We start from the raw sequence: 27,114 nt of genomic DNA, 5'->3' as shown, positions 1-27,114 counted from the left end.
GAAGCCTCTGGCTGCATGTGGTATTTCCTTTCATTGCTTTCCATAATGGAAAAACAACTGTTCCCAAGACTGAATAGATTCATGCTTTTTACATTTAATGAAGTTTATCTGGGAGAGAGAGAATTATGATGTCTCAATATTATTACCATTTTTAGATTAGTTAAGATTCTGTATCTCGGTAATCTCCCTGGGCAGCTCTTCCTTCACAGCTTAAATATTAAGAGAGAAAAATTGAGCAATGCTAATTAATTTTACTTTAAGTTTTACAATGACCAGAGAAAGCATCTTAAACATCAACCTTCAAAACTATAGTGTGGGCAACGTGGTGTAGTTTCATTTGGGAAACTGAATTTGGCATATGAACATGGACCCAGTTATTTCTTCCCAAATGACATCTCCAAATACATAATTTTAGGATTATCAGACCAATGAAAATCATGCGTCCTGATAACTATTCAATGGTTAGATGCGTTGTACTGGCAACTAAAGTGGCCAAATCTGTAAGACAGTGATGGATGCCTGAAAAAGTCAATGTTTTCAACAGTTAAAACCTGTTTCAGCATTTTGTGATACTGAAGGCATCAGCACTGTGCAGCATTTCATGTTCATGCACCTAGCAACCTTACCTTGACTCAGGCTATAGGAGCATATGGAGTTCATGGAATTAATTGGTATGTGTAACATTGTCTAGCTTTTTTTTTAACCAAAAAAGACAAAACTAGTTCATAAGATACTACATAAATTAAAATTGTACATTCTTGAAAAGTGTTCCCACCGTGTATGTTAGTTTCTTAATGGGTCCGGCTTTAACACCAACCACAGCAGCAACACCACCTCTTACTAATTTTGACTAGTTGACAATAAGCTATTTGATCTCTCTCAGTAAACGAGGTAAGTCACTTCCTGATATTATGCCATCAGGAGCACCATATCCAAAAGTTCTGAGTTAAATCAGAATTATCATCAACATCAGGAACAAATACAATTAACTGGGTACTACATAGACAGAAAGATGATAGATAGTAGGTAGATAGATAGATGAGAGATAGGAAGGAAGAAAGGAAGGAAGGAAGGGAGAAAGAAAGAAAGAAAGAAAGAAAGAAAGAAAGAAAGAAAGAAAGAGAGAGAGAGAGAGAAAGAAAGAAAGAAAGAAAGAGAAAGAAAGAAAGAAAGAAAAACGAAGGAAGGATATATCTGTGTTTTTAGCAGATGCTACAAATGATTTTCCATGGAAATTATATAGTAAAATTTCAGAAGTAGCTTCAGCATGCCAAGCAACATTATTTCCAGCTAGAATTTTGTTTATAAAAGCTTGCTTCTGTTCAGAACACATGATTTCTGCAGCACTCAGTAGACTTTATTTAATAAATCTGCCATCTGTAAAAAGCAATTGCCCAATTTTTTTTTCCCTAACACATAACTAACTCTGCAGGAACATCACTTATTTTACTCATATCCAAAAGAAATGCTTTTAAATTTTCAGTCCTTTTTTACAGATCACGAATTGTTTCATCACAAATCTTTTCTTTATACCTGTGGAGTTCTCAATAATGGATTGTTTCATAATATTATTTAATGATTCTGTTCCTTTTAACAATAGATGTACTTTGTATGTTAAACATGTGGATCCAGTACTCACTTTCACAAAAGAATGGGCCTTCTGCCATTTTTTAAAAATTCAGTCTTGGCATTTAACTTTTCCATTTTTAATAAAGAGATGGGTACGGAGACATATTTTTCTACTATTAAGATAATTACCAGGGAGCCTGCATCGATTCAGTGTCGAGCTCTTGATTTTGGCCCAGGTCATGATCTCACAGTTGGTGAGATCGAGCCCCACCCCAGGCTCTGTGCTGACCTTGCAGAGCCTGCTTGGGATTCTGTCTCCCATTCTCTCTGCACCTCCCCTAATTGCTCTCTATCTCTCCCTCAAAATAAATAAAAATAAACTTGAAAAAAAATTACCATGCAGAAAACAATGATAAGTGACATTTGCCATTAGACCCAGTGTCCAGGATAGGAAGTGGTGGAGATGGGGGACCAGGGAAGCACAGCCTACTTGAAAAGGTCTAGGGAATTGTTGCCATATGGAAATGAAGGCTTATTGTCCCAGAGCTTTTATAAAGAGGCTAGAAATCCAGATTTTTAAATGTGAACTTACCCAGTTATTTAATATTACCTTAGCTAAATGGGTAAGAGGCATTAAGGAATCTACTCCTGAAATCATTGTTTCACTATATGCTAATTTGGATGTAAATTTTAAAAAATAAAAAATTAAATTAAAAAAACAACCAAAAAAAATTATCTTGACTTCCCTTAAAACACTATCCGTTCCACACGACACACATTTTCGAAGCTGCAAATTTGCTGCCTTCAGACTGAGAGTCCCAGTTTGCAATCTCTGAAAGAAATTGGATGCTTTTCATCATTCATTCCTCACCATTGCATGAGGTCTAATAAGGCTGCAGCCTAAATTAAGTCATTACCAGATCCGACCATTTTTCAAGGAAAACAAGTGTTTTTCTGTTTTTTTTAAGTGACTACAGCTAATGCTGTATTTCAAGAAAATTCATCCCTTGGATATTCTGAGTATAAATAAATACTTCAACCCAAATATCACAGCTATCACCAAGCAAAATTCCTTATTTGAGTCTTACCAAGTCATAGGTAAAATTGAGAGTCCAACTTGTATTAGTAATATAATAATAATGATGATAATCATAGCAGTAATAATAATGATGATAGATAGATAGATAGGTAGATAGATAGATAGATAATACAATAATAAAGCTAATGGACTTCAGCTCTCATCCCTGATCCTACTATCCCTAGGTATACTTACCTACAGCCAACAGAGTCCGCCCTGCCTACTGTTATTATCCACATTATTATGTTGTCATGACGAAGTTTAACAGAAAAGAATAGTCACACTTACTACATTTGAAGCATATGTATAAAAATGGAGAATTTCAAGGTACCCCAAATATTTCCAAGATTGGCCCCAAGTCCTTGGAGATTCATGAAGCTTCTGTCACCAGTTTTGACCCTGCTCTTAGAGATGAGGCCACTACTTTCCCCTCTCATGGACTGCTCTTGGTAGTGTCTCTTCTTCCCATGGTCTTTTCTCAATCACCCACCAAACTTAAGAGTACCTGAGTACTCTCACTGTTTCCCTGGGGACACCTCTTCCAAACCCTGCCGCCCATCTTCTCTCCCAATTCAGGCTCATTATGGATTTATCCCAACCATCAATTGAACCCAACTTTAGATACCTCTTGGAGAGAAAAATCCTCAGCCACCATCACAGACTCGGCTGCATATATATTAAAGCCCTAGAAGTAAACATCACACAGAGTAGTGCTTAGAATAAGTCATTTTTGCAATTAAAATCATTAGTTCAGCCTTTTCCAGCCCCTGATAGCAAGGTCTGAAGTTCTAGTTATGCAAGATGAGTAAATTCTAGAGATCTGCTCTAGAACATAGTGCCTATAGTCAACAAAACTATATTGTTAAGTGTTCTCACCACAATAAAAAAGGTAAAAATAAACAAAATCATTAATTCAGAGAAGTCCACCACTGTTGGATCTATATAATCCCAAGGTATGTTGAACATTTACATTTCCCTTCTCTATGCCCCAGAAATGCATTCTTCAGGAAGAATCATTCCAAAGAATATCCTGGAATGTGAAACATTCCTTAGAGAAATAGTTTAGACAGTACTGGTTCACCTCCCTTGAAAGGAAATTGGAAGAAACATATAAACACTGGAAATTGTGCTAGAAAGATAGTTATCTTTCAAATAATGTTAAAACACCAAATTTGATAGCAAACCTGAAAAACAATTTTAGGTCCTTTTAACACAATTAACTTGAGAACCCTGGAATGCCTGTGAGCATCTTGATATATGTGGATTAGCATTTCTCATTGGACAGACAACTTCCAAGTTCTCCTTGTACTCTGAAATCATTGCAGTGCTCTGGTTCTACACTAAGCTTCTTGGTATCGAGCTCTTATTATAGTCAATAAGCTATAAACAGAGGGATTTTGGAGCCCAGGGTAGAAATGGGTTGCTGAACCAGACCATAGTAGATTCCTTCAGATACGATTAACCTAAGTATGAGGTTCCTTATTTTGATAAGGACACATTGTATCCATCGAAATAGACACGCAGACTGGAATTTAATCTTCATTCTTATGTACAGTGTTTTCCTGACTTTGCGCAATTTACTTAACGTATCCAAGTCTCAGTTCTTCAACTTGAAAACAGAAATCACAATAACTACATCACTGGGCTTCTGGAGGACGAACTAAGATAATGCCCTGCACAGCACCAAGCACAGACTAACACAACCAGTAGACGTTGGGTAGCCGTTTTTATGTCCCTTGATGACTTGTAGCATGGAGTTTCCCACACTGTGGTTACATTTTCTGTGCCTTGGTTTCCTGGGGACAACTGGAATAATTACTGCATAAGATTGCTATGAAGAATAAGTAAAATAATGACCCAAAGTTTTTTGAATAGCATTTGACTCAATAAGTATTAGTCATTATGCTCATTCTCACTCAGTAATCATTTTAGAATTGAGATTATTAATGATTTTAATTAATTATCGGCAGCATCTTCCTCCTGCTTTTGTTAATCCTTCCCTTTTCATAAAATTCTAACTCCTCAGTAGTAAAGACTCATTTGTAAAGCAGAATTATGGAGAAAACTATATTGTATGTATTTTTGGTGTTGTTTCCATGAAAAAAGGGTGGAAGAGGAGAGAAAGAGAATATGAATATTTGGGTGAAAAATATTTCCAAGTACTGGTTAACATCTTCTACAACTAAGTGGTCCAGGTAATTAGAGAAAGCAAGTTGTTATTGTTAATTGAAAATTAACAAAGATCGTGTTCAAAACATGAACTCCTATGTTCAAAACATAGGTACTCCTATGTAGCAGCTAAAAAGCTGTTTAGGCAAGTAGACTAAAGCTGTTTAGTTGTTTAAGCTATTTAGCTGAATATCTCTTTGTCAGTTATATGAATCACAGAGGCAACAAGCTGTGGACTGTGTGATTGAATAAAAACTATATTTTAGTCCTAACTTGGAAATTTTCACATGACACAATCTGACAAGATATATGAGAAAGATTGATATAAACCTACACATGATATCAGAGCATTTCCTACCCAGATAAAATACAGATATCAAATGATTTTGGATGGAGTTTCTAAAGAAAAAAAGGTATTTTTAATGTAGGAGAAGCTTCAAAGAAAAAAATTCTACACACCAGATCTTAAGAGTGAATGTTTATGTTAATATTATATTGCTGTTTTCCTCTCATTTGGCTACAAATTTGTCTCAGGTCTGCTCATCTCTTGCCCTGTATGTGCAGATTTCTGCCTGTCAAAATAATACATCCCATTTTTTGGTCCACTTTAAACCTGCTGGAAATTTTTACTTTCCCATTTCCAAATAATGATCTTTTCGCTGTTATTTGATGCAATCAGGCCCCCCAAAATCAAGAGTGTTCTTTTTACTTTATTTTACATTTTTATAGCTTAAACAGATTTTCAGTTCTGGAGGCTGGAAAGCTGAACGTTAAGGTCCAACAGGGTTCAGTTTCTGGTGAGGACTCTCTTCCTGGCTTGCAAACAGCCACCTTCTTGCTGTGCCCTCACACAATGGAAGGAGATCTCTCTCTCTTTTCTTTCTCTTTTTTATATATACTTGTATTCTTTTTTATTCACATAAATCATAGAACTTTGTATACAATGGTTTGTGTTTCGCTTTCTACACTTACTATAACATGGAGTCTCTTTAATATTGGTGCATACTGATAAACAGGTGAATGGATAAGCAAACTGATACGTGCAAATGGATACATGCAACGGAATGCTACCCAGCAAGAAAGAAGAACAAACAGTAGATAACACAACATGGATAAATCTCAGATGCATTTTGCCAAGTGAAAGAACCTAGTTTTAAATGGTTAGATACTATATAGTTCCACTTATATGACATTTTGGAGAAGGCAAACCTACAGGAGCAGAGAACAGGTCAGTAATCGCGAGCATTAAAGGCGAGCAGAGGTTCTGCCTATAAAGGGGCAGCAAAAGCGAATTCTTTGGGGTGTTGAAATTGTTCTGTGCCCTGTGGTGCTTACAGGAATCTATGCATGTATCCCACCTCGTTAAATAATGTAAATTTTACTATATATAATTTTATTTAAATGAAAGTGAATAAGCAAACACTTCTAATAAGGAGCTCATGAACTACTAAAAGAAGACCCTTCTGTCTATTAACATGATTATTGCAATGCCATGTAGCAGCAATTAAGAACCAAACTTGGGGGAGCACAAAACTGCAGAAACCCTGCAAGGGAGGTCATTGAAGAAGACAGCATGTCACTTGAAGTCTGAATGGATGCACTAAGAGGGGGTAAGGAACGGCACAGACAACAATAGTGCTGACGGTGTGAGCAGAGGTGTAGAAGAAAGAAAACTACGTTTGTTCAGGAATTCTACTGGTCTCTTTCAGCCGGAATTTAAGGAGCAAGGCTGATAAGTGGAATGCATTAAGATGGTGGTGCCTACCTTATCTGGGAGTGGTGAGGACTAAGTAACATAATTTGATGTAATGTATGTATAATGGTATAATGCAGGTGAGGATGAACGTATACCAAGTGGAGGGTAATGCATGTATAATGATATAATTGTATGTATATGCACTTAGCACATGGAGTGACTCACACCCCTTGCTAAAATTTCTCTAGATATTAAAGGAAAATGAAGCTTGTGGGGCCGGGAGGAGCTGGGCACAGAATGGGGTAGAATGGAGGTAGCTGGAATTAGGGATGTTGCTTAAGGACTTTTGCTCCTGGTCACAGAGAATATGGTCCTGAATCAGGCAGTGGCAGCATTTGTCTGTCTCTGCCTGACTTATTTTCCTTAGCATAATACACTCTAGCTCCATCCATGTCATTGCAAATGGCAAGATTTTCTTCTTTTTAATGGCTGAGTAATATTCCAGTGTGTGTGTGTGTGTGTGTGTGTGTGTGTGTGTGTGTACCACATCTTCTTTATCCATTCATCAGTTTATGGACATTTGGGCTCTTTCCGTAATTTGGTCATTGTTGATAATGTTGCTATAAACATCAGGGTGCATGTATCCCTTTAAATCAGTATGTTTCTATCCTTTGGGTAAATATACAGTACTACAATTGCTGGATCATAGGGTAGTTCTATTTTTAGTTTCTTGAGGAACCCCCATCCTGTTCCCCAGAGCGGCTGCACCAGTTTGCACCCCCACCAACAGTGTAAGAGGGCTCCCACTCTCTGCATCCTCCCCAACACCTGTTGTTTCCTGTAGTTGTTGATTTTGGCCATTCTAACCGGTATGAGGGGGGATCTCATTGTAGTTTTGATTTGTGTTTCCCTGATGAGTGATGTTGAACATCTTTTCGTGTGTCTTCTTTGGAGAAATGTCTGTTCATGCCTTCTGCCCATTTTTTATCCAGTCAACCTATCCATCAAAAGTGAGGATTAAAGTAAGACTTTACCAAGGGGTGCCTGGGTGTCTCCATTGGTTAAGCATCCTACTTTGGCTCAGGTCGTGACCTCACAGTTCATGGGTTCTAGCCTCGCATCAGGCTCTGTGCTGACAGCTCAGAGCCTGGAGCCTGCTTCAGATGCTGTGTCTCCCTCTCTGTCCGCCCCCCCCCCCACACACACACACACTCACGCTCTGTCTCTCTCTCTCAAAAATGAAGAAACATTAAAATAAGACTTTACCAAAATGAGCACTGCCTAAAGCTGTCTCCATGCACCCTTTCTAAGAAAGCTACTTGACAATGTGCACATTCAAAACGAGAGTAAATCAAGAAATAAGACATTGGGTGGAAACATATGATATGTGTCTTTCTCTGACAGATTTATTTCACTTAGCATTATACCCTTAAGTTTCATCTATGTTGTTGCAAACAGCAAGATATGTTTTCACTCATAAGTGAAATTTGAGAAACTTAACAGAAGACCATGGGAAAGGGAAGGGGAAAAAATAGTTTCAAACAGAGAGGGAAGCAAACCATAAGAGACTCTTAAATACAGAGAATAAACTGAAGGTTGATGGGGGTGTGTAAGAAGGAGGGGAAAATGGCTGATGGGCATTGAGGAGGGCATTTCTTGGGACAAGCACTGAGTGTTGTATGTAAGTGATGAATCATGGGAATCTACTCCCGAAGCCAAGAGCACACTGTATACACTATATGTTAGCTAACTTGACAATAAATTGTATTTAAAAAATAAAGAAATAAAAAAGGAATAAGACATTGGGTAAGGAAGGCAGCAGATCCAAAATAGGAGAAGCTGGAAACTCCCAAGAGGACCGCTGTGTGTGAAATCTGGAGGAAAACCAACCTGGATGAGAGTAAGAGAGTAGAGGACTCAGTAAAATGTCTCCAGGTTAAAGAAAAAAAGTGAATAAAAGTTCCGTTGTGTTTAATGATATAAAACCATTACTCTTAAGGCTCTTGTAAATCAATTTTAAGGAAGAGTAATAGTGAAATAGAAAGCTAATCAGAAAAAAAATAGGTATAATAGTTGGCTTTTGTTGTATGAGAGTCAACCACAATGTTTCAGAAGTGTTCGAATATATACTTCCTGTAGGTCTTCAGGTTGTTGTAGGGTTCCCAGACTGGGCTTGGCTTTTCCTTGTGTTCTTCACACCCCTTAAGCCCAGCAGGCTAGCCTCAGAACAAGCTCCTGTAAGGAAGATGGTAAGTATAAAGAGGACAACCCCACCACACAGATACATTTCAGGCCTTGGCTTGCATTACCTATACTAACATCTCATTGGTCAAAGCAAGTCATAGAACCAAATTCAAAGCTAACGAGCAGAGAAGTAGATTCTTCCCATGGAGTTGGGAAAGGATGAATATTGGCTGAACAATGATTCAATCTACTACGTAAGGCAAGAATTAAATCCAATAAGAATAAGTTTAACTGAAAAAAGGAAAATCACATATACAACATGGTTCCTCCCGATCAAATTACTTGATCACAACAAGGCAAACACGAAATATTGATTTGTCAAAAATTATGATATAAAAATATGGAGAAGAGAGAGGGGAGGGAAAGTGAGGTAAGGATAACAGCCTAAGACTGCTAAAACCTCATCTACAGTGAGGAGACCATATCTAACATTTGTGATCAATAAATAGCAGTATACTTGGGGCACCTCAGTGGCTCAGTCAGTTAAGCATCCATTCAAGCCCAGCTGCCAGCACAGAACCTGCTTGAGATTCTCTCTCTCTCTCTCTCTCTCTCTCTCTCTCTCTGTGTCTGCCCATCCCTCACTCATGCATGTGCACACTCTCTTTCTCTCTCTCAAAATAAATAAATAAGCTTTTTAAAAATAGCAGTATACTTGAAGAAATTGAAGACGGAGTTTGGGAAGCGTCACAGTTGGGTGGGCAGAAGGCAGATATTTTCCATTAACAGACTTTTAAACCATGTGTGTCTATTATTTAGATTCAAAAAAGCTAGATAGTTTTAAATATATTGATAAGTGTATGGAGACTTTTAAACCATGTGTGTATATTACTTTGATCTAAAAGAGGTAGATAATTTTAACTACATATTGGTAAGTGTATGGAGAAGTAATAATAATAGCGAAGCAAAAATATTCATTAAGCATGTACTTTTCTAGGGTTTATAAGCTCTATGTCTTAAACCCTTCCGAACACCTGATGAGATGGACACTGCTGTCTCCTCATTTAATGGAGGAGGACACAGAGCCTTTTAAGAAGTTGCTCAGGAGGGACAGAGCTGGGACTGGAGTCCAGTTCTCAACTACCATCCCTCACCTGGCCTGGGTTGTGTCAGGAGTTCAGCAAGGAAACAGTTGTGCGTGATAGAGAATTTGAAGTCCAGGCATAGCAAGGAGGGAGTAGGTGATGCGATGAGGTGGAAGGGAAGACAATGAAGAGCACAGGGTTATGGTAAATGGGACAGCACCCCTCCACACACACACACACACACACACACACACACACACACACAACCTCTCTTGACCAAGATATTTAGATACTCTACTAACTTAAAGGGCTGGTGTGAATAGTATTTTTTCCCCATGAACACCAAAGAAGTGACTGAGTTTCACACCAGAGTTGATCTCTAGCAAGCTGGCCAGCCTTGTAAAAATATCTGGAGGATGCCACACTTTTGCACCAGTGACTTGAAGCATTAAAGATAATTGAAGGAGATTTCAAGGGGCATCTACCCTCAGCTGACAACCCCCATCTTCAGCTGCCAATGAAGCAAAATAAGTTACAGTTTTCATCATCTTCCAGTTGCTTCCTAGTGCTTAAAATAGAAAGCACAGAATCCTATCATGACAATGGAACCTTCATCTACCATTTTGCTAGCTTTCTCTTCCAGCATATCTACCTTTCCACATTGTTTCCTAGATTGATGTGTTCAAAGTTCCATCTGGCCTTTCTAAACCTCCATGTCTCAAAACCTTTACCCTTTACCCTTGTCTGGATTTCCGTATCATTTTAGCTTGTACCTCTGTTTAACATCCATTCCTCTCTCTCCTCATTTAAAGTGGTCTAATTTCTAACAAATAAATACTTTAGGTCCACGGATCATAAGGAAGAGAAGGATCCATGACCCTCTTGTTTACTGTTGTATGTCAGTACTTACCTCCACAAGTATAGAAGGGTTGCCCTTTAATTTTCTTTAAGTGAAAAAATGAGTGATTAGGATGAATAAGTACAGGAAGGAAGGAAGGGAAGGAGGGAGGGAGGGAAGAAGGAAGGAAGGACCTAGCTATGGAATTTGGTATGCTTTGCTTACCTGGGATTCAGTTTCCTTACAGATAAAAGAGTTGAGCCAGATGATTTTTAAATTCACTTCCTTCTCTAAAATTCTGTTGTTCTGTACTGCAGTAAAAATACTAAAACACATTTTCCAGTATGTGTTTGCACTTACATTTTAGAAAGTTAATTCTTTTGATCATTTTCTTATCATTTACTCCTAGTGAAATTAAAATTTATTTGGTGGAGCTATTTGAAGGCCAGGAATGTTTCTTAAGCTTTACTCTGCGTCCCTTTCAAGTGGGAAATATTAGCCGGCCACAGACATGGTATGATGAGGTTTAGACATTACAAAGGAACGAACTTCATGGCCCGTGCTGGCCTTACCCGGGCAGTGCTGTCTCTCTTTGCACAGAGAGGGGTCTTTCGGAGGCTTTTCAAAAGCTACCAATATGCAATTCACAGTATTCTCCAGTTGAAAGCTATAGCTTTAAATCTCAAATGGGAACCTATAATGATATTTTTTTTTAAAAAATATTTTCCTTCTTTTCTGTAAATGATGAGGTCCAATTAATGGGTGTTTTCATGATTGAAGTCAGAAACATTGAAACATGAAACTTAAAAAAACAAAAAACTCCGCTCCTGCCTTATTCCTGTCAATGATTTTTGGAGTGGTTAGAGAATGGAAAGTATTTTCAGAACTTCTGAGTCACCTACCTATTTTGAACACCTGATCCCATAATCCAAATTGAAGTGTGCAGAGATTTACTCGCTGTTTTGTTACCAGCTTGAGCTAACTTGAATTAGCACTTCCATTATGAGGGCCTTTTCTCCAGAAGTCGTTCCCTTAAACAAATAAAGTTCAGGGAAGCAAAGTGGACAAAGAAGCCAGAAATCAGCATGTATGTCAGTTTCACCAAGACACACGCGCGCGCGCACACACACACACACACACACACAGTCTTCATCATGCAGAAAGTCTTTTCAAACATGGATATTTTACTAATTAATCAGAAGCATGGTCAAAGGAAACAAATATGAAAGCACAGTTTTTATCATTTCCCTTAAGATAGATGTTCCCTCTCATGTTTTTTTTTTTTGTTTCTTGAATTATTTTTATCTAATTATTCATTCATTGCATGCAAACTACAGCTTTCCAAATTCCACTTTTCAAAGGTTTGACTTTAATAGTTATTTCACTGAAAAGCAAGTTGCTTCCGAAGACTTGCCTGTGTGTTGGAATATTTTAAACTGAGTCTCTAAAGAGCCCTCAGTATCCAAGCTGTGGGGACTGTAGTTGGGACACGTGCCTTGAGCTAATGGCTTCACATGCAGACCTAGAACAGGCCAAATAGACTGAGCCCAGTGAAATGGAACGTGACACCTGCTTTCTGGTGCCAGTCATCAATGTGGATAGTCCATCTAGATCCGTTCAAAAGAAGGGAAAAATACCTTTACCCCGTTAGCAGCTGGATTGGAGTACTAAATTCTCTAGGGAGTCACTCCACGTTCCTGCATTACATCACCCAGGATGTGCATTTGGAAGTGGCTACTGAGTTTTTGTTTTTTGCACCTTTTATCCATACCAGCGGACAGCAGTCTCACTTAATCACTGAAGACCCACAAATGCTTTGTTCAGATATACCCAACGCATCCTGGGGAGGTACAGTTTGGAGCTGTTTATGGGTTTGGCTCTCAAAAATACGAGATGTGCTAGGTAGATGTTTAGTTCAGATAAATTATTTGCACTTTAAAATTAGATTCACTGTTGTTTATTCCTGATAATTTTGAGTGCTTAACTTGCTTTTCAACTCCTCTAAAATAATTGAAGTACTCAGACCCCAAACGTGTGTGCCTACCCTCTTTCTTTTGTGCAAAGGTCTATGGCTTTAAGGAGAGGAGAAAGGCAATCACTGGAGGTTTATTTTCTTTTATTACTTTAAAGGTGAAAAATTGGAAATAACCCTTAATGAAAGCTAGTTGAAGAGTTAAAACACAAATTTCTACAACATTTAAACCCATGCAAGGTTTATATTCAATTTATCAAGTCTGTAGCATTTGGTTCTTATGCCATAGTCAAAGATGAGTTGTTTCATCACATCCGAAGGAAGATTTTTGTCAATTTACTGATACACTTTACTGTCAATTTACTGATACGCTTTCAACACTGGAAAAATTACATTTCTGGATGACTTTTTTTAATGTTTAAAGTAAAGCTAATCCATATATCCATTTATGTACTGTGTTGAGAAACTGAAATTATGCATCGGATTCTAATGGTTGATTTGTACACGTAAAACTTGGTATTTACTCTTTCTGATTCAAGATCCTTTTTCTCATAAAAGAGGTTCTGTGGTGTCTAGGTCTGTAAGTTCTCTCAAACAGCACTATTCATATTTAGGAACTTAAATGATAAGGATTAAGCAGTGGTTGATGTTTTTAACCTCCCTACATGTCTGCTTTAATTTTTTTTTTTTTTTTTTTACTCCCATGTATGCCGTTGGCTCCCAGTTTCATGTCTGTTGCAATCATCCACTGGTTTCATGGTGTGGAGTAAGGCAGCTCTCTACCCATGGTGTGAATTTTGATGAATTAAGTCATAACTACTTCTGGGAATAAGAAGGAAGGCATTTCTTCATCAAATGTCTTATATCCCTGAAAACCAATGTAGCACTCTGTACTAATACACAGTCCAAACATAAGTAATAAAGATTTAGAAAAAATAATTTAATGTTGTTCATCAATAAATAATGTTTCGGTAATTAAGCGGGAACAAAGATTTATACCAAGTAAAAAAGATCTGGGCAGAAGAGGGAGGAGCTATGTGCAAGGACCCAAATTTTAATTGCTTTACGTTGTCAGAAATAGCTGCACTTTATAAATATTCCCTCTCAAATTATTTAGATTGGGCCTTATGAAAGTGCCATTTTTGTGTGATCTAAGAGCAGCAATTTCAAATAATTCACCCGTATAGACAATAACCCAGAAATCAGTGAAATGTCATCCAATTTGCTCTGATGTTCTTTACTTTATGTTTCATGTAGTCTTCGTAGACATTCTCCAGAGTATTTCATTATCCCTCCGTAGACTAGAATCAAGCAAGGACAGAGCTGGCTTTGAAGCTCGGCTTCTCTGTAGGCAAAGCACAACCTCCTGCCTCCCCCACACTATTGTGTCTCAAAGATGAGAGACTGTTCCAGCCATGTAAGGGGAGAATATTCTCCCAAGGGTCAGCCAAGGAGATGACATGATTAAGTCATTTATTCTGGAGTTTCTTCCATTGTTTTTGGTGAAACTTACAGAATTCTTTCTTTAAAAATTTTAACGTTTATGTATTATTGAGAAACAGAGAGAGACAGAGCATGAGCATGGGAGGGGCAGAGAGAAGGGGAGACACAGAATCTGACGCAGGCTCCAGACTCTGAGCTGTCAGCACAGAGCCCGACGTGAGGCTCAGACTCACAAACCGTGAGATCGTGACCTGAGCCAAAGTCGGACGCTTAACCCGACTGAGCCACCCAGGCGCCCCACTTACAGAATTATTTTAATTTAAATTCAAGTTAGTTAACAGATAGTGTAGTATTGGTTTCAGGAGTAGAATTTAGTGATTCACCAGTCACAATGTAATACCCAGTACTCATGCCAACCAGTGTCCTCCTTAATGCCCATCACCCATTTAGCCCATCCTCCCACCCGCCTCCCCTCCAGCAACCCTTAGTTTGTTCTCTGTATTTAACAGCCTCTCACAGTTTGCCTTCCTCTCTCTGAACAATGATGTGTCCTCTCAAAGGAAAATAGGATTATTGTCTGGGGCGCCTGGGTGGCACAGTCGGTTAAGCATCCAACTTCAGCCAGGTCACGATCTCGCGGTCTGTGAGTTCGAGCCCCGCGTCGGGCTCTGGGCTGATGGCTCAGAGCCTGGAGCCTGTTTCAGATTCTGTGTCTCCCTCTCTCTGCCCCTGCCCCGTTCATGCTCTGTCTCTCTCTGTCCCAAAAATAAATAAACGTTGAAAAAAAAATGAAAAAAAAAATTTATCTATGAAAAAAAAAAAAGAAAGAAAATAGGATTATTGTCAAAGATTGGAAAACTAGAATTTTTTTCTTGTCACATGGCCTATTTGCTTCTCCAGTTCTTTGCTGTTAGTTCTTTGATCGTGACTGTTCATACTTTGGGGATCTGGGTTATTCCTGACTTCCATGCCTCAGGAATAGCCCTGTTTTCTCTGTCATGCATTCACTGGAGCATACTTATCCAGATTAAGGAGAGTTAAATTTTTTGAACAGATAGCATCCAAGAGAGTGGTAAGAATTTATTTTTTTAAAACAGCAGTGTAGGCACAATGAATTTCGAAGGATGAGATGTACAGAATCATCATATTTAACTTGATAATGGATAAGAATTTCATGTTCTAGACATGAGTGATTTAGGGTCAGCAAACAGATCATCTCAACTAACCACCTCCTGAGGTCCAGCTCACCGATCAGAAGACATGAATCCTCTGACTCCTTCCCCCTGCTCAATACATGCTCCACACATCTTAGAAAAGAATTTTCCCTATTAAACTTGATGATGATTCCCATGGCTCTCTGAAATCTGGCTTACTTACAGGAGGCAAAGTGAAGAGTTGAAAGGTCATCTTGATTCCCAAAGAAACCAAATCTTTGCTGATGAATGGAAGATCCTTCACCATCATCAGTGATGTCTATAATAATTTATCTGCTTGATATTTGATCAACATTTGGCTTTTCTTTGCCTGCACTATACCAGAGCATGAATCCTGAGAGTTCAGAAGTTTATCTCGGCTCTTTATGCATTGGAAATCTAAATAACCTCTGTGAAAGAAAAAGTAAACAAAGTGGAAACAAGTCCATCCTATGCATTCTTTTTCCCTTCAATTTAACATACAAGCAAGGTAGAGCGCCCAGATAAATTCTGTTCCAAGGGAAATTTGATTCACCTCTGCCCCCACCATCCTTGGGCATCATTTTTCCTTAATACTACCCCTTTCAGTGGGAGGAGATGATGGGAGAAAGCTCTCATCATTAAGGAGACAAGAGACGACAGTTATAGTCAAGAAGCTTTTATGTAGGTATGCCCAAAGGGAGGTGGGTAGGGGGATGGGTGAAATAGGTGAAGGGGATTAAAAGGTACAAACTCCCAGTTATAAAATAAATAAGCCACAAAGGTGAAAAGCTCAACAGAGAGAATATAGTCAGTAATATTGTAATAAGCTGGATGGTGACAGATAGTGATTAGACATCGCAGTGAACGCAGCCTACTGTATAGAATTGTCCAGTCGATACGTTGTTAAAAAAATGATGTTATATCAGTCATCAGAAAAAAACACATATTGAGCGACTCTGGTTATATGAAATGTCCAAAATAGGTCAATGTGTGGAGATGGAAAGTAGATTAGTGGTTGCCTAGGGCTGGGGGTTGCGGGATTTGCGGGGAGAAAGGGAGACTAACTGCTCATAAATACATCTTCTTTCGTGGGTGAAGAAATATTCTAAAGTTAATTGTGGTGATGGTTGCACAATCCTGGGAATGTATTAAAACCACTGAAGTGGGGCGCCTGGGTGGCTCAGTCGGTTAAGCAGCCGACTTCGGCTCGGGTCATGAGTCTGTGAGTTCGAGCCCCGCGTCGGGCTCTGTGCTGACAGCTCAGAGCCTGGAGCCTGTTTCAGATTCTGTGTCTCCCTCTCTCTGACCCTCCCCTGTTCATGCTCTGTCTCTCTCTGTCTCAAAAATAAATAAACGTTAAAAAAAAATTAAAAAAAACCACTGAAGTATACTTTAAAGGGGTAAGTCACATGTGAATTACATCTCAGTAAAGCACATCTTTAAAATGGAAATTTAAATACAGTGTGTTCTTCAACTGGTAAATGTATACCAGATATTGTATCTAAGTATTTCCTTTTTCTCCAAAAGAAGTGGTTTTTGACACAACAAAAATAGTGGGAAAATAAACAATTGAGTAGCATACTTCTTTATTTTTTAGGTTAGCAATAAAATTGGCTGGATGTACGGCTAGACTATCTGGCACAGTTTAGAAATTCCAGTACCTTTCACTGAGTCTCTCGTCACAAAATGCTTGACTAGCTTTCCTCAAAACAGCAATTCTAAGATATTTTTAAAAAACATTGACAGTTTAAAAAGCAGAGAGATTTGACAGTCTTCAGTGTAAGTAACATTTGGTATTTCATTTTGTGTGATCTCTGCAATCATTTTAAAGCAATAGTAACTGGATACAAATACCGTTATCATTCCAAACATCGGGTGTGTTCGAGAATGTCTGACAGCATCATGACATAACAACGTTGATGCCTAAATTGCCATTTTACTTATCATCAGTCTAAACTACTCATCCAGAAAAATGCCAGATTCCTTCAAAGAGAATTTTGGTCCACGATCCTGAAGCTAGTAGGCGTCTTTTGGTTGGGGTAAGAAATGAGGCAGTTTTTTTCTTTGGAAGATGCGTAGATGGGCATTTTAATACCGTCAAATAAAGAGGTCCCATCCTTTCCGCATGGCCAGATGGCTGCATCGTTAGAAGCCGCGGAAGGAAGGGACTGAGTTTCTTCTGAGTTAAAGCTTAAGTGTACATTTGGTCATAGTAAGCATTCAAATGCCGAGATTTTCAAGGCAATTTGACATGATGCTTCTGGTTAACCTTTTCTAAGCAGTGCCTCCAGATAGAATGACCGCCTTCACAGGATTCAGCTGACATCAGGAGCGATGACAATACCCAGCAGAAGTCAAAGGCCCGGAACCCTGGATTAAAAGCCCTGCTGGCGTGCAGCCTCTGGGCACCTTTTGGCGCTCCTGGATGAATAATGCGATGACATTCCTCAACTATTGCATTAACCACCTGAAGGGCCCATGCAAAAATAAAACTGTCCACATACAGGGGCGCCGGGGTGGCTCAGCCAGTTGAGCAACCGACTCTTGATCTCGGCTCAGGTCACGATCTCATGGTTGTGAGATCAAGCCCCACGGCAGGGCTCCGTGTTGGGCATGGAGGCTGCTTGAGATTCTCTGTCTCCCTGCACCCCTGCCCCACTCATGATCCCCGCCCCCTTCTCTCTCTCTCAAATTAAAAAAGAAAAAAACTGTCCACATGCAGTGGGAGTTTGTCCCTGACAGTCGTCACCAGTTCTTTCTCTCTGGTTTCTGTTCAAAATGTCAAACCTGTTACATGACATACGGTATGTCTTTTGTCTGACACTTTTTTGTCTGACTTAAAATTGCTTTTGTCTGACTTCTACAATAAATAAATAATAAATATTTAAAGCTATTCCATAAGTGCAATTAACTCACAGAAGATGCTGTGGGTTACATACAATCCACTTCAAATTATTTCTTTTTTCCTGTTTTACTACATTTGAATGTTAACCTTTTTCTCACAGGGGCTTGGACCGAAATAGGTCTTATATCACTGTTTTCTAGAATTTCATAGTGAAATACTATTTTATAACATGCCTATAATCTCGTCCATTTATGAAAAGGGACCTACAGTGAAATAAATAATTGGTATTGCTTGACTAAATAATCCATAACACGAAGCAGAAGAAATAGCAGTAGAATGTTAGGATCGACAAATAACTTTTGAAGACTATTTGTTGAGATTATGTAAATACCACAATCATAAAGCGGCATCATTTACTCTTCCAAACTTTTGTTTTAAAACTGTGATAATGACAGAAGAGAGGCGTTTGCATTTGAAAGGTACGTAAAACCACAAAATTCACTTTGTTAGGTAGGCAAGAAAAGAGGGGTCTGTGTTCTCCCAGGGATGATGTGTGTTTCCGTCTATCTCGGCTGGGCATGTCTGCAGGTGCTCTGAACGGGACACAAACAAACACGAAAGGTATTTTATATGAAGAGAAAAGGAGCTTCTATTGCAAGAAAAATGTTAATACCTTTTACCCGTATTTATTACCGATTATGGTTCTCAATTTTTGCTTTTTTCTGTTTTTTAGCAAAGCCTTAATCACAGAACAAAGAAGCCAATCTAAGTACTTTAAACAGTACCAATTGCTGGATTAACATTAGTTCAGTTAATTCTATAAACTTCACTGTCTCTTCCCTTGTGTCCTTATTGGAAGACAGCTTTGTTTACTGATAACATTGGAATCCACTACATAAATAAGGAAAATAATTATTACAGGTAAGATGCTTGTAACACCTGAGACAGTGCTTCCACTCTATTCGTGCCTATGCGTCGATCAACAAGCATTTATTAAGCACCTACCCAATGCCAGGCTTCGCTAAACACTAAGAATTCAGTGACGAGCAAGGCCTGCCTTCGTGAATAAACCATCTAGCGAAGGCTGAAGGGAAATAAATGGTGCTCAAGAGATTATTAAGTAAACACACATACTTTAAAACAACATTTCTCTGGATCATTTGGTATTTTTGGATTTGCACATTTGGGCATTTTACAGATGACTCAGTAGCATCACCCCAGACCGAGATGAAGAGTCAACACAGAAAGGTTACCTCTTATTCCCAGGTGACTGGTGTCTCAGACATTCAGCCTCCCTGCCTGCAGTATTCTCTCTGCTGAAGGAACCCCTTTCAACACACGGCCCATAGAACCATAATGCAGAATCTCCCAGGCTGTCCTATTTTAGTCACATAAAACACTCACCCGAAACCCCCAGAAACTTCTTTTCAACTTCCATCACCAATTGTTTCCTTATACCCTCCTGCAACAACACAGGGAACAGCCTTACTTGTTGGAAGGGAAATTCTAACCCTCGGGTCTTACTCAACTCTTACGGCACTGGGAGTCCAGCATACAATGATGAGTTCCACTTTACCTCACCTCTTTAAAAAGTCTGCTGAGTTATGCCCAGATTCTTCATAGCGTAGAAAGAAAGGCATATTGCTCACCAACTTGGGCCTCACTTCTGGAATTTCTCTAGGATGTGCCCCTCACCTTGGTCATCGCAGCCCCTTTCTTCTCCCTCTCTTCACCTTGTGCTTAATTCAGAGCCTCTCGCCCTCACTCAGCTGGGGCTGATGGGGGCGGTGGGGGAGATCATCCGTTCATGGTTTGCGCCATTGTAAATTTGTCCTGCCTGCTCCCCTCAAATCCGGCCTTCTCTGCAATGCCATTGGTGGTTGACCACATTCTCCCACTTTCCTTCTCCACCATGTCTGTAATGGCAGGCTTGTCACGTCTGTAATAATATTCTTCATAGATTCAAAGAATGTGTTCTGCCTCCAGACCGTAACTCCCTGAGAACAAGAACAATAACGCGCATTGTTTGTCTTCTCAGAACCCAGCACCAAAACCACACCCCTCGGAAATGAGGCGCATTTCCCCCTCTCCTCACCTTGCACAACCTCCTACCCCATACCCACCATTCCCCAACTCTTCTGGACACAAGCTTGTCACATTCTCCACTTGGAGTTCGGTCTTAGTGGGTGCCTACATCTCCATAAAGAAACCAAGGCCTCGGAGAGTGAACATTTGGAGAGGAACACCATTACACAGACCATTTTGGCATGAAGTGGATTCACTCTAAAGCCTAAAATTCAGAGCCTAAAAGTCAGGGCTCCGCATGTGCCCATTGCCCCCTCCCACAAGCTCAAGTGGTTATATGCTTGTAAAATTTTCAAAATTTTCAAAAGGAAGATCTTTTAACTACAATGATCTCCTTCCAATGAGACTCCCCACTACCTTTTATTATGTTGAGGGTCATTGGAGTGACCGCAGACGTGTGTGGGGTCTGACTTGAAGGAAATTGAGTGGGGTTGTGTATACATAAGATATTTTTATACAATTTGAGGTCACTTCTTTATATAGTTAGGCAATTGCTAGCCATACACATGTAATAATGGCTCCCAGGAATACCTTTACCATCAACAGTGGCAACTCAGCCAGACATTGATTGAGACATGTAGGTGTCAGGTCAGAAATGGTTTCACAATGTAAATACGTCCTACTGGAAACATATAGATAGTGGAGAGAAAACAAGGTTTATAGGGCAGAAGCTATTCTGTGGAGAATTCTTCCCATCATCAGACATGTGAACTTATAAAGACAAGACTGGTTTCTCACTGATGCCTGGTCAACACAGAAGTTCTCTCCTGGAGAAAATTTGTTTGATAACATTGAAAAATTATAATTGCACCGTGCCTTTTTTTTTTCTTCTTAAATGAGAATCAAACAAGAAGAGAATATAGCCAAATTCTCATGTTTGTAGACTTGTAGCAGTATAACAAGTAATGAGCATGCCTACAACATCTCTTATATGAAAGAACTTTTAGAGTGGTTTCCCACTGAATTTGAAAACTTGGAAAATGTATAAAATATTATCAATAAAACTTAGTGAAGTTGGAAAAAATCTACCAACAGTATTAGGTTAAGACTGAATTATGTTTCTTTTCTATCCAAGGAAAATGTTATAAAACTACCATCATATGAAGCCAGAAATGTAGATAAAAAGTATTATGGAGGTGTATTAGGCAGTAGATTAGTTAAAATATCTTTTTTTCTGGAAGTTGTCATGTTTGTGATGTTTGTTACCTCTTTTAAGTTTGGTATTTGTGAATGATTTCTTCTTCTAAATAAATGAGTATCCACTTTCACTTGTAATTTAGAATTTTTGATTTTGTTACTCTTTTTTGTAAAAAGGTCTTCAGACCTTGTATGTACATCATCAGGCCCTTAGAAACCTAGATCATCCTCTCCCACCAAGATCTGGAAAGATCCGTGTGCCAAGTGTAAGCAAGCGATTGGTTTATGTCTGACTTTGTTCTAGTCTCGGCCCAGCTGGCAAGTGTGAAGGGTTTGTTCCAAATGTAGGCAGAGTTTTACATGACAATCCAGAGTGAATAAAAAGAAAGCCCATCTTCAGAGAACAAAAGACAGTATCAGTGGGCAGAGAAGTAATTATTATAGATGCCTTGCTTTGGTTTCTGCTTTGTCCTCTGCCACTGTGAAAGAAGAGCCTTGTGATGCCCGAGTCAAGGTCACCCACCTTTCTTCAAGGTGAATGGAAAACCGTCTAATCAATTCAGCAACTGCAGTTTAGCTGCATGTTAGTCAACGCCCCTGAGGACTCATAGACATTGAACCAGTCTTCCAAGGGCAAAGTTCCGATTATTGCATGAGTACTTGCAAACTGCTCTAAGCCGTGCACTCCTTCCAAGCACCATCTACTATTTATGTCTCCATTTGTGCTACCCCTAAAGGAGCTCATGCCCAGAGCTAAATCCTCCCTATTTAGCCATCTTATTAACCTGAAGGAGGAGAACCTCTAAGAGAGAATGTGGATGGCGGTTCATGCCCTTTCTTCCCCCAAATGCCCATCAAGTTGTTCTTAACAAGCAGATAGTGTATCCTAGGGATATGCTGCAAGGATATTGTGAGTTCAGAAATCCAGAAAACCTTCCATTGATGGGAAGTAAAACAGTAGTGATCTTTACAAAAATTTAGCAATGTATAACTATTGTAGTTCTTTTTTTATTTTTAATTTATTATATATATATATATATATATATATAGAGAGAGAGAGAGAGAGAGAGAGAGAGTGCAAGCTGGAGACAGGAGGAAAGGGAAACAGAAAGAAAGTCTTAAGCAGACTCCATGCTCAGTGCAGAGCCCAACACAGGGTTCTATCCCACAACCCCGGGATCATGACCTGAGCAAAAATCAAGAGTTGGGCACTTAACTGACTGAGCCCCCCATGCGTCCCTAACTACGTAGTTCTTAAAGACTTACCCAAAGTCTTTCAATTATGTTTTCTTATTAAACCTCAAAAAGAAAAAGGATGGACTCTAGGAAATCATGACCCCGAACAACTAACTGAAATCAGAAGGGCGCGTATGCTTCCAGGAATTGACATAAGCCCAAACGTCTGACTAAATATCCAAATAATTAATTTTATCAGTTTTATATGGGCAAATTAACTTGTTAAGAATAAGAAACTTTAATCACTATGTACACCTGAAACTGATAAAACATTGTGTGCCAACTATACTCAAATTCATTAATTAATTAATTTCAGAGGGAAAAAAGAATACATCTCACCTCTTTGTTCTCTAAGTTTTCTTCTCCCCATCTCCATGTGAATGCCCGTAGTAGATTTTTTTCTTGTGCCGTGTTTGAGCTTTAAACTACAACCATTCTCTTACTGTTGTTCTGAATTCTTTTTTAATGTTGTCACTGTTGTTTTCATACTCAGCCTATTCACTTATTTAAGATGGCTAAAAAGAGGCAAACTATACAGCAGGATTAAATAAATCAGCTAAAACCCTGAAACAAAGAGAAATCCACTTTTCCTGCACTGTATTAAAAATGAGAAGAGAAAGGGAAGATGCGGGGGAAAAAGGGAGAAATGGAGAGAAACGTTCACTGCGTTTATAAACAGAAGCTTCAAGGGGGACCAAGTCTTTTTTCTTATTTCATGAGTTTTGCTAACCCTGTATAAGCCTGCAGATTTTGTTGTGACTTACAGGGACTTGAATACAAAGAGACTGTCTGGTTTGTTGTGCCACGAACGGAAAGGGGCGCTCTGTGGAATCCAGGGATTTGTGAGGAGGGCCTTAGAGGTTTGCATAGAAGCCCAAAGGTACAGCGGCCATTTCTGTATCAGATCAACTACACAAAATGTGCGGGATTCTTACATCATTTTCCCCAAATGGATTCCTGCTTTCTTCTAAAAGAACTGCCATGGTTTTTCACTTACATGGCTGTTTTTGCCCTCTTTCTCAGGTTTGCTTCGTGAACCTGGATGTGAACAAGGATGCGTGCAGCACGGAGCACCTGCAGCAGGTAATGCTGGGAGCACGGACTCCCCGGGAGCTCATGACAAGGGCTGCCTGCACTGACCAGACAGCTGACGTGACGTTTTCCATAAATGATGCTCATTTAGTTGGAGACTCTTTAGCTGGATGGTGTCATCACGGCCCATTCCCTGACCGTCTCCCTGCCACCTCCCACAGTTTGCCTTCCTTCTGCTGGTGATGCTTGCTTTCCCAAGATAACAGGGCCGCTCTCCAAGCAGGTGCTTTTTCCTGCCCACGGGGCCTGATAGTGGCTTTTTCAGCCCCCGTCTTCATCCTGTCTCAAACACCCCGCCTGAGATGATGTCTCCAAGGCTTTTCCCAACCTGCTGGATACCAACCAGCCCTTCTCTGCGGGTCTCAGGTCTGCTCCTTCCTGCTGCTTTGAGGAAACGCTTGGTCTCTAACCTTGGTTTCCCAGCCCTACACTCATCTGGGGCTCGCACTTGTGCATTCCCCAGCAGCTACATATTCCAGGCTCATCTGAGGTTGTGATGATCCCGACGTAAATCCTTGAAAACGTGCAAGACGTTGAAGGATCCCTCAGTCCTTTGGAGCGAGAGCTAACAAGGGGTCCTATAGGAAGAACTAATTGGTGTGAATTGATTATCCTTTCATGCCCAAAGCTGAAGATGGTTTGACCCTACTCTTTGGCATAATACGGTAGAGTAACACACTATTTGCAGGTTGACATCACAGAACAGCAGGCCTGTGATGACTGAGTTATTCCTGTAATGTTTTGGGGTTGTTTTTTTTTTACATTTATTCATTTTTGAGACACAGTAAGATAAGTGCAATCAGGGGTGGGGGCAGAGAGAGAGGGAGACACAGAATCCGAAGCAGGCTCCAGGCTGTCAGCACAGAGCCGGATGCGGGGCTCGACCTTATGAACTGCGAGATCATGACCTGAGCCGAAGTCGGAAGCTTAACCCACTGAGCCACCCAGGCGCTCTTGTTTCGTTTTGGTTTCTGTTCCCTTGCCAGTGCTGCACCTGAAGCTTCTCAAACCCAGTTGCCCATACAGCTTATCCGTTACAGACTTCCGCAGAGCTTCCGACGTCATTCATCCGTGTAGTACTGGAGGGATTAAAAAACAAGTGTACATATCATTTCGTTTAGGGGACTTGTGGTGCAGAGTCAAAGAGAGAGAAGGAGGGACCAAAGCAAGTTGGCATCTTAAGGACTGTGTGTTTGAAGATTTATGTGAGTGATTTGAGACAGTCTTCTTCTACAGCTAAGGGTAGAAACCTGGCATCCACTTAGCTGCCTAAACTTGTGTGAACTCATCTTCTCTGGGCCTCAGGCTACTTATGTGCAAAAATAAAAAAAGTAGTAACGGTACCTAATCGGTGTGGGGGTGTTGTGGGGATTAAATGTACTAAAATGTAACGTGTGTGCAGAGTTTAGCACAGTGCCTGGCACATAGAGCAAAATTAATGTTAAAAATTATTTTATTATTGATATTAATGATTATTGACTTTGTTAAAACAGATGATGATTAGACAAGTCTCTCATTGCAAGTTTTAAAGGAAAGAAAAAAAACCTCTACTATGCATACCTGTGGTGTAACAGTCATTATTAAATGTCTACTTTGGCATATTTAGAAGCAAAGAGTTTTTAAAGCTTTAAGTAATTTCCTATTCCAGTGTAAACCTTCAAGTTTCAGCTTCACGCTTCGTCTAGTAATAATCCTAGTAGATTAAGTAATCTATCATTGGTGCAGTTATTCAGGTATATTATTTTTGCAAGTAAGTAGTTTGGGGGTAGTGTTTTGGAGGTGAAAAGAAATCATCTAAACTAATAAAGATTCTTCCTCTACAGAAATTGGTCAACGTTTCACCAGATCTTCCAAAACTTATCAGCTCCATGAATGTCCAGCAGCCAAAAGAAAATGAAATTGTTCTTCTAAGTGGGTTAACATCCGGAAATCTCCAGGCAGATTTTGAAGTTTCACAGGTAAGAGATGTAAACTCTTGATAAAATATTCATCAGAGATAAGTTATCTACGGTCAGCTCTTGGCACAAGTCAGTACGGACTTCAAATAGATGCCACATTTAAGCTTCCATAGCCTAGGACTCAAAAATTTCTTTGTAATCAAGAGCAGTCTTTATCTGTGTTTCTTCTAAATATGCCACTCAGAGTTTGACAGAGCTTCCCTTACCTCAACTCCTACCATTTATTATATTCTCAAGTTCATGTTGTTAAGTTGTACTTAAACTAGAGCAGACATGCTGGGAATTGACAGCTTAGCTTGGTTTTCTACAAATCCATTAGATTGTCAAAAATAGACTCATCTTGGGGCGCCTGGGTGGCTCAGTCAGTTAAGCGTCCGGCTTTTGATTTTGGCTGAGGTCACGATCTCACGGTTGGGAGATGGAGCGCCATGTCGGGCTCCACGCTGACAGCTTGGAGCCTGCTAGAGATTCTCTCTCTTCATCTCTCTCTCTGCCCCTCCTTCACTCATGCTCTCACTGTCTCTCAAAAGAAACATTTAAAAAAAATAGATTCATCTTCTGTTTCACATATGATACGAAAATTCTAATTCATACTATATGGTCCCAGTATCCCGGCATTTCTTCTTTCTGGATGTTATTTATTTCTTAGGATATACCAAATGAGTCATGATAATAAATACAGGATTGCAGCCCCGTGGGTGGAATGTGAGTTTCCTAGACTTAAAGAGTAAAATTCCTAGAGGAAATGAATGTTACTAAAAATAAAGCAGGAATTAAGATGCTATTTTTCTCATTCAGTGTACTGATGTTCATTATTATTAGAGAAATCATTATAACATTCTTTACTTGAAGACAAATTTTTTAAATTATAAATTGTTCAATTTACAAATATATATATACACACATATGTATATACGTGTATATATATATATACATATACATGTATATATATACGTGTATATATATATGTGTGTGTATATATATATATATATGTAATAATTTCTAAAGGCACATCATATTGAAGATTGTTGATTTTTCCCAAATAAGATATGCTGATAGTGACACATAACACCACTACGGATTAAAATGGTGAACATTTGCTTTCCTCCAAATTGTTCTTTCTTGGGTTTTAGTTTTGCTGGAAAATTTTAAAATACTCTTTTATTCTTCAGCCCTTTGAAATACCAAAAAACTCGGAAATGTACCCACTATTTCTAGCATCTACCCCAGATGCTTCGTAAAAATCTGCACACAGCCTATTACAATTTGGTAATTAAGACTAGAACCAAACTTCTCCGTCTGTCTCATAATTTATATTCTTAGTGAGAAAATTAATCATCTGGAAAGAGAAAACAGAAATGGCCCTAAGTGCCTTCTCTTTATATTGAGCAAAACTATGATGACCAAAAGTAATTTCCAAAACTGAGTTTTAAAAGTATTTCTGTACCAAGCCTGTTAGGATTTCTAATTAAACATGACAGAAAATTGGCTCATGCATGAAAAGAATGTAACTAAAAAACTAGTGGGTAGATGGGGCGCCTGGGTGGCTCAG

The 27,114-nt window shown here is 39.3% G+C and overlaps 1 protein-coding gene across 3 annotated transcripts in view; it reads left to right on the top strand.

Annotated features, from left to right (window-relative positions):
- Nucleotides 1-27,114, top strand: part of LOC123599582 (SPHK1 interactor, AKAP domain containing) — a 161,883-nt gene that overhangs the window by 96,737 nt on the left and 38,032 nt on the right. For all 3 annotated transcript variants that reach the window (XM_045481572.1, XM_045481573.1, XM_045481574.1), the window contains exons 4-5: nucleotides 23,536-23,595; nucleotides 25,428-25,562. In XM_045481572.1, coding sequence (XP_045337528.1) covers nucleotides 23,536-23,595; nucleotides 25,428-25,562 — 195 coding nt within the window. The remainder of the gene's footprint in view (nucleotides 1-23,535; nucleotides 23,596-25,427; nucleotides 25,563-27,114) is intronic.

This window comes from Leopardus geoffroyi, chromosome C1, assembly GCF_018350155.1.
Source record: "Leopardus geoffroyi isolate Oge1 chromosome C1, O.geoffroyi_Oge1_pat1.0, whole genome shotgun sequence".
Lineage (NCBI taxonomy): Eukaryota > Metazoa > Chordata > Mammalia > Carnivora > Felidae > Leopardus > Leopardus geoffroyi.
The sequence above is the reverse complement of the archived record's forward strand: the minus strand, read 5'-3'. Positions and strand labels throughout refer to the sequence as shown.